The 10,839-nt window shown below is 42.0% G+C and overlaps 1 protein-coding gene across 1 annotated transcript; it reads left to right on the top strand.

Moving 5' to 3' along the window:
- Positions 1-1,852: 1,852 nt before the first annotated feature.
- Positions 1,853-9,724, top strand: SRSF3 (serine and arginine rich splicing factor 3). The gene is made up of 6 exons (XM_024212226.3): positions 1,853-1,957; positions 3,090-3,297; positions 5,014-5,148; positions 7,300-7,338; positions 8,423-8,509; positions 8,832-9,724. The coding sequence occupies exons 2-6, from the start codon at positions 3,092-3,094 to the stop codon at positions 8,857-8,859; spliced, it is 495 nt and encodes a 164-aa protein (XP_024067994.1). The 5' UTR covers positions 1,853-1,957; positions 3,090-3,091; the 3' UTR covers positions 8,860-9,724.
- Positions 9,725-10,839: the final 1,115 nt, after the last annotated feature.

The following is a 10,839-nucleotide window of genomic DNA, read 5'->3' as shown; positions in this document are numbered from 1 at the left end:
TATCCTAACTGCTAAGAAGGCTTTTCTCTTGGGAAGGCTCCCTGAGGCTATATCTACACAAGCACTTTTGTCAGTAAAACTTTTTGTCAGTCAGGGGTGTGAAATAAACACACTGTAAGGCTCATAGTAGACATGTAGCTTGAAGTGTCAGATCCTGGATTTAACAACCTTGAGGGCAAGCCACAAGGCTCACCCATTGTTCCAGGCTTTTACTAGAGGGGCAGGGGGCATGCTCGTGGAAGAGGGTATGCTTTGAGATTTCATTTTGGAAAGAATTTATTTTTTTCTTAGCATTTGGGCAGGTTCAGAATTGGTCTGGGGGAAAGAAAGAAACAGGCACCACCCAGTTGAGAGGAAACTGTTTGAGCATATGGATGGTAAATATAGTCCATCACCCTTTGTTGATGGTGAAGCAGACGCTAATGAATTGCTGCTTTCCTTACCCAACCCTAACCTAGAGATCAGATCATCAGAGGAATCTACACCTCACAGTAAACACTAAGGTCACAAAGAATCCTCACCACACACACACTACAGTAGCCATAGAAGTTTGTGTTGTGAGGCCTTTATCCTTTCATCCTCCTTCACCCCCTACACGCCCTCCCAGGGGAAGGAGGCAAAAGCAGCATTGTGTTGGCAACCATTTAACTGACAGCCAGATGCACTTCATAATTGCATAAATAAAGCTGCACTACATACTTGATCCTTGCCCAACTTATTCTAGTTACAAGTGTGCGAGAGGGCAACTCTGACGTAGTGTGCAGAGGTCTGAGAATCAGGTTGTCTTAGTTCTTCTCATCTTGACTCTGCCACTGATGTGCTGTTTGATCCTGGACAAGTCGTTTCACCTCTCTGTACCTCAGTTTCCATATCCATGAAATGGGGATGATCCTATTTATCCACCATTGCAAAGTGCTTTGAGATCAAGGAATGAAAAGCTCTTTAGAAGTGCATTAATGTGACATCTTTCTCTCCCACAGTAAGTGGCTTGTAGCTATAGCACTGTAGCTTGGGCTTTTATTGGCTCTTACAAACAAATCAGGCTCTGTACTGTCTGCGAGATGTCCTATATGCTGTGGGAAGTTTTGTTGGTGATTCAGGAAATGCTGGAGCTGTGGTCCTTCTATTCACACTGCCAGCCCTAGAGCCATTGTTCTGTAGCACATTCTCTTGGGCTAAGGATCAGAAGTTGAAGGGGTTACTTTCTTTATCTCCCAGTCAGTCTCCAACGGGGGATCAGCCTAGAGTGAAAAAAGTGGAGGTACTATTCCAAACTCTGCCTACTAATTAAACTCTGCTTATATGAGCAGACAAAATGTGACAGTGCTCACAGTATGTTGTGCAGATGTTCAAAATATGATGCTCTGTAAGCTCCATGGGGCTGCTTGAGCTTGACTCCCACCTGGTGGGACGGGGGTGGGAGGTAATAGGCACCTATAAAAGACAAAGCCCCGAATATCGAGATTGCCCCTATAAAATAGGGACATCTGATCACCCTATGGGGGGGGGGGGTTGGTTCAGCCCATTATAGACAGTCCAATTGGGGTCTGGTGCTGAACCCCCTAGTGTTGGGGTGTCAGGGTGGGGGCAGCATCTTAGCCTCATGACTTTGCACATTAACCACAGCCCACGTTCTGGGTCCCCAGTGAGCCCCAGAGCTGAGGGCTGGCGCTGCTGGACGATGGGAGGGGGAAGCCCTCAGTAGGTATAGGCCCTATTCAGGAAGCAAGCGAGGGCGGGTTCCATGGAACTGTCACTCCTTTGAGAGGCACTCTGTGATTTGACAGACGGCTGGACACGTGGTGGCAGGGTGGGGCTATATAAGTCCGGGCAGGGTAGGCGGGTGCCGCCATTTTGTCCAGTGAGGAGAAGCGGAGCGGGAGCCTGTTTGGGATCGAGTCGGCTGCGACGTAGCGCGTGCTCCCTTCTCGCACCCACTCGCCCACCCCGGGAATCGGTGAGCGCCTCACCTGGGGATCAGGGCCGGGCTGAACCGGGGCCGGGCTCCGCGTTGGGGCGGATGGAGACGTCAGGCCCCGCCGGCGCCGAACAAAGAGCCGCCGCCATTTTGTGCGCCGGGCCCGGGCGGCGGCCGCTCCGTTGAGGGGACCTGGGCGGGGGCGCAGCGGGGAGATCGCACTCGAGGCGCGAACGCGGACCCCCCCTCGCGACGGGGGCGCGGCGAGACCAGGCCTGGCTGGGCAAGAGGCGCCGCGGGGGGATCCGGGGCGAGGGTCCTCCGTGGGGCGGGCCTGGATGGAGCCCAGTTCCCATCTCGGCTTCCTGGAATGGGAGCTGGCTTAGGGAGCGCGGGGCCTGCCGCCGAGCTGCGCGGGGGGGGTCCCCGCTCCCCGCTCTCCGCTCTCCGTGCAGCCCCGGGCGGGGAGGGACAGGCTGGTCGTACATGCCCGGCCTAGGCCGGATGGGTCCCCTCTGCGGCGGGCGCCAGGGCCTGACCCCGATCCCCGGGCCCCCGATCCTGCCCCTGGATGCGCAGATCCGCTTCGCGCGCTGCTCTGAGAACAATAGAGCCCGCGGCTCGCGGGGGCTGCGGCGCCCCCTGCAGGTTTTGCTGGTGCCAACTTTCCAGACCCGACATTTAGACGCGGAGGGGTCTAGTCTCCTAATAACGTATACCTACGTATGAGCCGCTAGAGTTCAGCCTAGTTTGATTCCACCTGTACCTGGCATAGTCTCCAGGGGTTAAAGAACCACAGGTCCTGTTTTCCTCCCACGAAAGTTTAGGCCCAAATAAATGTTAATCTCTAAGGTGCCACAAGTACTCTTCGTTCCTCTTTCCCAAAGAAGGGTGGTCTTTCTTCAAGTTAACTAACTTGAGTTAAAATCCTAGTGAAGAAAAGTCCGTTTATAGTTTTAACACGTTAACCCGTGGGGAGCCTAATCTTTATATTTCATTATGTATCATTGCTGTGGTTTCTGGGTGCAGTACTTTTTAGGTACCTAACTCCTATGGATTTCAGTGGAAGTTAGCAGCCTAACGACCACTGAGGATCTAGGCCAAAATACTGTACTTATCTGTAGGTTGAATGGAAGTAAAGAAAAATTTACTTTCAGTATTTCTCTTCTAGTGATGCATCGTGACTCCTGTCCGCTGGACTGCAAGGTTTATGTAGGTAACCTTGGAAACAATGGCAACAAAACTGAATTGGAACGAGCTTTTGGCTACTATGGACCACTGCGCAGTGTGTGGGTTGCTAGAAATCCTCCTGGCTTTGCTTTTGTTGAATTTGAAGATCCCCGAGATGCAGCTGATGCAGTGAGAGAATTAGATGGAAGGTAACGTTTGCTTTTTAGGCTATGTAGTTAATTTAATTAAAACTAAATGCTATAGCCAGTAAGCAACTTGTATTCACACTTAAATTGACCAAGATCGAGTAACACTGAAACATCATGGTCTTGAATTTCTTAACCAATCATGCAGTTGTTGGTTAGTATTACTTACTGACTAGTTTAATTTATAATGCAGAATAACCATTTTAATTGAGGTGGTTAACTGTAAAAATAGGCTTTTTCACAGATAATTTCAATGTTCATATTTTTGGTCATTGAAGCCAGATCTAGAATCCTTTGCTTGTGTAATAATGTTGGTTAAGAGTGTGATTCATTATGTTTAACTGGCAAAGCCCTAGTGTAGAGGCATTTATACCTGCAAAGAAGTCTTTTTGCTGCTATAGTTTTTCATTTGGGGAATTGGTATAGGAAATGTTTTGTTGCTATAAGCTGTTATAATTTGCTGATATGCTGACAAACCCTTTCTAGTATAGACTTGGCCTGAGAGTGGAAATTTCAAATGCCTAAACACATCTAGAAGAAATACTTGAGCTGCTAGAGTTCAGCCTAGTTTGAGTCCACCTGTACCTGGCATATGAGGCACAAGAGATGGACACTAAGTCAATAACACTTCATTTTGAGTTGAAGGGAATCTTTAGTTTTTGTGATTTAATTTATGAATACTATTAAATACATGTAACACTTCAGAAGTGTCTGGTATTTGATCATTGCTTTTAAGATGGGGCTAAGTTTAAAATTTGAAATGCATGAGAACAAAGATATATTTGAATTTTGAGCTATTAAATATTTTTTAAAATACTGATATAAAAATATTTGCATTTTGACTGCCAGCCAGATTTGAACATATTATAAACAGCTGAGCAACCTACCTTGATTTTGAATTCACAGGTCTCTATAGCTACAATTGAGTAAAGACTTCACAGTAAACCCTGGTGCAGCGGTTCTCAAACTTTTGTACTGGTTACCCCTTTCACATAGCAAGCCTCTGAGTGTGACCCCCTTGTTAATTTTTTAAATATATTTAACCACATTATAAATGCTATAGGGAAAGCAGGGTTTGGGGTGGAGACTGACAGCTCGCAACCCTGCCATGTAATAACCTCATGAGTCCCAGTTTGAGAACCCCTGCCATAGTGCAATTGTGACTTCCATAAATTGTACCTGAGTGTTAAATGCTGTCCCTTCATCTCAATCAAATTTAAAAATGAATTGGTTTAGTTTTCTTGTAAAATCCTCTATATGGAGAGAGGAGATGCAGGATTTTTTGTTCTCTCAGAAATGGTATTAGGGAAGCCATTTTTGTTCAGAGTATACAGTAAAATCTGCTTCAATTAAGATTTTTATCTTGACATAAGACAGAAATGCTGTGAAGGTATAAAACTGCAGTGTTCAGTAAAATCGATCCTCTTTAGTTTCCAGCTGTATATAAACTACTGTTTGAGTTAATGAAGTCAAATCTACAAAATCCGTGTCCTGAAGGCTGTCTCTCCCTGTTTAAGTAGCTTTGGACAGGAGAGGCTCTGGTCACCTGTGAATTTGTTTAGATCATTTTGTATTGGGCTCATTATGTTAGTATCCGAGCACCTTATATATTTGACTAAATGTACACAAGAAATATTTCCCTTCTCCAGTGCTATGTCAGTGTGTCTTCAGTGCAGACAGATTTGTTGCGTGGAGCATTAACAGTAACCTTTTTTCCAGAACACTCTGCGGGTGCCGTGTCAGGGTGGAGCTGTCTAATGGTGAAAAACGGAGTCGTAATCGTGGTCCGCCTCCCTCATGGGGTAGGCGTCCTCGAGATGATTATCGCAGAAGAAGTCCTCCTCCTCGCCGCAGGTACCCTAGGGCAAAGATCATGCATAGAGCTGTTGAAATTGTTACCATTTAGCATCATAGAAGCAGGCTTTCTTTAAAGCATGTTGATGGGTAACATCTTAAACATCCTGATCACAATTCGGAGATGCCAGACACTTTATATAAAAAAATCAAGGTGAACATAAATTGTATTGAACGTTGGCTTTTGTCCTTAGGTCACTGTAAGTTGATAGTCAGCGCCCTCTGCCCCGGACTTACCCTTTTCCTTCCTAAAATCTGCACATCTTCTAGTCACTTTCCCTTTCTTCCCATACATCTACTTAGGCTGTTCCCTTTCCTTTACTCCATAATGGCAAACATTACATACAGCAACTTAGCTTTTCCATGCAAGTGCATTTCTCCACTTCGTAACAATTCAAATATTTGCCATGCAGGCAGCTGTTTAATAATGATAAAACAAGTAACAGTTGCATTTAAATGTACAAATCTAATTTGACAGTAGTAAAGAATTTAAAACGTCTTGTGACAGTATCTGTCATTTGAGTTTTGCAAACGCAAATCTAAAATATAGCAGGGTTTTTGGTAACTGCCTATATTCTTGGACCCAGACTAAATTGTCTGGATGTTCTATAACGGTGCACGTCTCACACCTACAACATGGTTCATACAGGACTGAATTTACCTATTGCAGGTGAGTGAAGTCCTCACAGGATAAGCTTGAAACCATGTCCCTTTTGCTGTTTTAAAAAAAAAAAAACCACAATAGGAGTATGTTAGCTGATAGATGGTTGTACTGATGGCTTGTTTTTCATTTTTATATGCTTTTTGGTCCATCTATTAATAAAAATGAACCCGTTACAGAGTCACCATCATGTCTCTTCTCACCACCCTCTGAGTCTGCATTAGCCAGTCAACTAGCCCTTTCAGCGTCATGTGACCAGCGCGCCCCATTCAGCTTGGCTGGTGTCGTTTCACATGACCCAGGCATGGCCAGTCGTCAGGTTGCACCGCCCTTTGGTTCCCGAGCATGCTGTTTTCTCTCAGCCTTCTCTCCAACCTTAACCAAATCGGCAGCAGCCACCTCGACCGCCCACACATTCCCGGCCAATCAGCTCAGCTGTTTATTTACCAAATGTCTTCACAACAACTACAGCAGCAGCCTTCGGCTAACAAAAAAGCAGGAAAAATCCACAACACCCCCTTCGCCAACCAACTAAATACAACGCAACATCTGGCAAAACCTTTTCAGCAAATTCTTCTTGGCAGTCAGTCCGGCAGCCTCACCTCACCATTTCTAGCTTGTTGAAACCAAAAACTAGTAAGTTTTTCCTGCTTATACAGTTTACTGCTGGTTAAAATAAGGAGTAAGCGGCTTATAAGTAATTATTTTTCTCAATCAAAGGCTGGCTGTGCATAATTGAGTGGTAACGTACATATGTTGCTTGAATAAAACTCTTAAGGGTGATAAGGAAACTTTTAATGTAAATGGAACCAAAAGTAAATGAGGTATATTTGCATGTGAGATGCCAAACTAAATTTTTAATAAAGCTCTAACAAATGTAGCTTTTCCTTGCAAATCTGCCAAGTCCTATCACCTTTAAATGGTTTTACTAACCGTTTTCAAAACTTAAAACAATTACTTTTTTGGGATGAACTGGGCCAAGCTAAGGTTTTTAAGTCTAAACACACTCTGTGGCATTTCAGAGAATGCCCGTCACAAATATGCAGTTCTAATGTAGCACTTAATGGCATATCAGTATTTACACAGAGCGCATTTTCACTTTTTCTCCACTTGGTATCTCTTGTCTTGTCATGGACCTTTTTGGCTTGCATGGGTTCCAAAACATTGGTCTATGCTGTTTTTTGGAACCACTTGTGGGACTTTGGTGTGGTGTTCTGGGCAGTGGATTTAGTTGAAATGGAAGTGTTGCATTGGACAGGTCTGCTGTGAAGCATTAAGATAAAGTGAATTCTTGGTTGCAAAAGTGCTGTTCACACTGAGCTTTGTTTTATTGTTAATCTTTCCATACATTTTTACTGGACGATGGGTGCCAGTTGTTTCTTGGCACGTTCACTGGGCCCAACAGTGAGTTTGACAAGTTGGGAAATACCTCATCCCATTAATGCTAAAGAAATTGATAAAAAGGCTCATTTTTCTATTTCTGGTTCTAGATCACCACGAAGGAGAAGCTTTTCTCGTAGCCGCAGCAGGTAAGCAGCAGTTGGTTAAACCTGGGCTCTACTGTTTTATCCAGAGTGCTTTCTAAGGAATCTTCTTAGTGAAGTCCTTGCTTGTATTCACTCAAGTGTCATATTTAAAGTAGTTCTGCTGATACAAAACATAAAACAGTTTTAAGATTATTTGGTAAATGTTCCAAAGAACACTTACTAAAGACTGTTTTTAATAGGTTCCAGGGTTGATGGGGGAGGGAAAGCATTTCCATTACTTTGGGTTTGCTCCATCATTGCTAGGTTTCTAGCATTCCTGCATGCATGGCAGTAATACACCGTGTTTCCTTGTTGCTACGCTGCTTCCCTCTGATGCTGTGTTGAGACACTCTCTCAAACTGTTGGGGAAATTGATGGTACCCCAAGCCTGTCCTACTCATGAAGTGGACTGCCTCTAGAGTTCTATTTTTCACTTCAGAGCACTCATAGGAAAAGTTGCATCCATTGCTAAAATGCATTAGTTTCTTGGAATGTAAAGCTGCTTTAATAGCATGTAGCTACATGATACAGTGGTTGGTTGAGCACAGGAAACTATCAGATGGAAACCAGGGGCTCTAGTACTATAGTACTGTGCATGTAATTTTTAAAATTTGATTAAATGTAAAAATGTATGTATGCAATAGGAGTTTTAAGCAGTGTCTGAATTCAAGCTGATTATTCCTCTTAACTACATGAGGAAGGAGGCTACTGTCACAACTGCCTTATTAATGGATAAGTTTCCTGATTAAATAGTTCCAAACTTTACAGAGAATGTGATACTTTTTAATGAGGTGTAATAGAATTGTACACTTAATGCAGTGCTGAACTAGCCATGCTAAAACATAAGGCAGTGATATTTGAAAAAGGCAATTTGATATAAAAAACTAATGTGGTGCTCAAATAGTACATTGCAAAGATGGAAAGGCCTGGAATTTTCTTGGTCGCTTCAGTTGTAAGACACTTGACCTATCTTTACACGTTTCTTTGCACAGTAATGGTCCGTCATGCATATTCAAACATTCTCTTGTAATATAATCCAGTTAAACTTCACTCATGTGGATATTCATCTTTCATTGTAATCTCATAGGTCCCTCTCTAGAGACAGAAGGAGAGAGAGATCACTTTCACGGGAGAGAAATCACAAGCCTTCCCGTTCCTTTTCCAGGTCTCGTAGGTAAGAATATGTTGTATCTTCAGATTTCACTTTCTATTTAATTTTGAAAGGCTTATTATGCCATATCATCAATGCAGTAACTGAAAGCTCTGCTACAGTGAACATTTTTCTTTAGTGCTTTAGGTAAGTTCTTTTCTCAATGAACTTGTAACCTAAGATCAGTTTTGATATCTTCATAACTTCATCCACTCAATACAGTTTTTAAAGCACTTTCCAAAAGTTTCAAGTATGTAATTTAGAGTTGGACTGGAAGTAACGTCCCCAAGTCAAATAATAAAATTAGTTCCATCTCTAATAAACTAACTTTCATTCTCTTATTTAGTCGTTCCAGGTCAAATGAGAGAAAATAGGACTTCAGGAGGAGCTGTGTACAGGAAGTCATTAGATCTGAGCACAGGAGGGAGGAGTATGTACAGAACATTATGTTTTGTTGGAGACTTCATAAAGCTTGGTGCATTTTTAAAATGTTTTAGCTGTTGAACTTGCTTTGTTTCTTGTATCTTGTAACAGGTGACAAATGTAAAGATGTGAATCTGTATATGGTTCTGAACAGATCATATGATTTGTAATAAAACTTTGTTTTACAATGTACCCGTATGCTTAACTTTCATTTGCCTTGAGTGGTGTTCAACTTGTCTTGCATAGACAGAAAAATATATTTCTATTCTGTCCTGGAATCTTTTCTGGGTATCAAATGTAGATAACTTTTAAAAGGAAGGTTGCAGTGAATATTCATTGTAATAGCCTGATGTCATAACAGATGTTTATTAGTTTATCCAAAACAAGATGGTGATTCCTAGTACAGTTTTTGGAAAGAAGGCAGAAATTGCAAACCCAGTAGCAAGTAGAGAGGTGACTGAATTGCAGATAGTTTCGTACAGAGCTTTTTGGGAAGTTCTGTTGATATCCCATATTGGAACTCTGAAGAGCTACATTATGTAAAATGTAGATTTTTTTTATCCCTTGGGCCTAGGTAATTTTTGTACTTAATGTAATTAGAGCATTTTTTTTAAAATACTTGATAGCCTAAAATGCAAGCTGTTTGGCTAACCATATGTTACAGAATTTCTGAGCAGACCAAATTACACAACTGGAGTGGATGGCTTGAGTGCATATGGGTACATTGTAGAAGTGAAAAACATTACTGTGCAGGAGTTTTCATGTCACTTGTAAAATGTTTTGTGAAATCCTTGGGATTAAAGTTTTGGTTACAAATTTGTTGTAAGCATTTAACTTTTGAGTATTTAACACATTTCTATGCAGAACATTTAAATCAGGATGGTTTAGGCACATCTTAGTTCTAATCTAATACTGTTTCAAGGTAAAGGGAGTCAAATTGCAGCCATTTAAATTTAATATTTGGAATAATTAGCTAGTTAGCAGTACTACATTTCAGTTGTAAAATGCAAGTCCTTGAGAAGCCACTTGCTGCTTAGAAATAGTTAACTGCTCCATGACTTAACAAGGCTGGATCTATGATCCTATGATGGCTGGGCAGTCTGTCAGGATTACTCTTAAATTCAGTGCTTAGTGTTGTGCTTCTCAGTAATGAAACACTTGTTCAAAAAACACTTCAGTATATCTAGGGTGTTGACTTCCCATAATTGAGTTGGCAACCTGTTTAATAACCAGAGATTCAGAATTTGTCAACTTAGCTTTATCATGTATGTCCATGAGACTTAAAATTGCTTGTCTGTAAACTGAAGTCTTGCATGGAGATTTCACCCAGGGTGTAAAAATAATTCATGGCATGATTCAAGTGTAATTAGAGCACCAAACTGCATAATGCTCCTTTTCTTCCTATGTGTGGGGGGAAAAATGGTACATCATTCTTTGATTTTTGTGCATTTAGATTAAATCCATCATACTTTGAACAATCTTGTGGTTTAATTTCCTGAAATGTCTCTAAAAAGAGAGGAGGGTGCAGCATCATTTACTTTAATCTTGAGGTTTTAATGCAAGGAATTGTTATACTAGTGCCATTCTACTGACTTTTATTCACAAGGAAAATACAGCTGTTAGGTGTTAATAAAATGGAGTGAGGTATACAATTAATCACTCAGTAGCAGCTTCAGTTCTTGGAGGTTGGCATCCATGTCTCACCATCTGATGTAGTGGGGCTTATTCCTGACTAACATGAAGTAAAACATTAGTCCCTGGTAATTTAGCAAAAATGGTCGCTTTTTTAATCTTTCTGCATAAACTGATAGCATGCTCAAAAAAGTAGGCAAACCAGTCAGTAGGCAAGTATTTTCAATGTAAGATTGCTGTAGTCTTGCTAGAGCAAAATCTTACACTTCCTTTTAAAAATCCTAAACAGTGTACACAAA

The sequence above is a fragment of the Terrapene carolina genome, unplaced genomic scaffold, assembly GCF_002925995.2.
Source record: "Terrapene carolina triunguis isolate 2854851 unplaced genomic scaffold, T_m_triunguis-2.0 Scaffold552, whole genome shotgun sequence".
Classification (NCBI taxonomy): Eukaryota; Metazoa; Chordata; order Testudines; family Emydidae; genus Terrapene; species Terrapene triunguis.
This window is presented reverse-complemented; position numbering and strand designations above follow the sequence as displayed.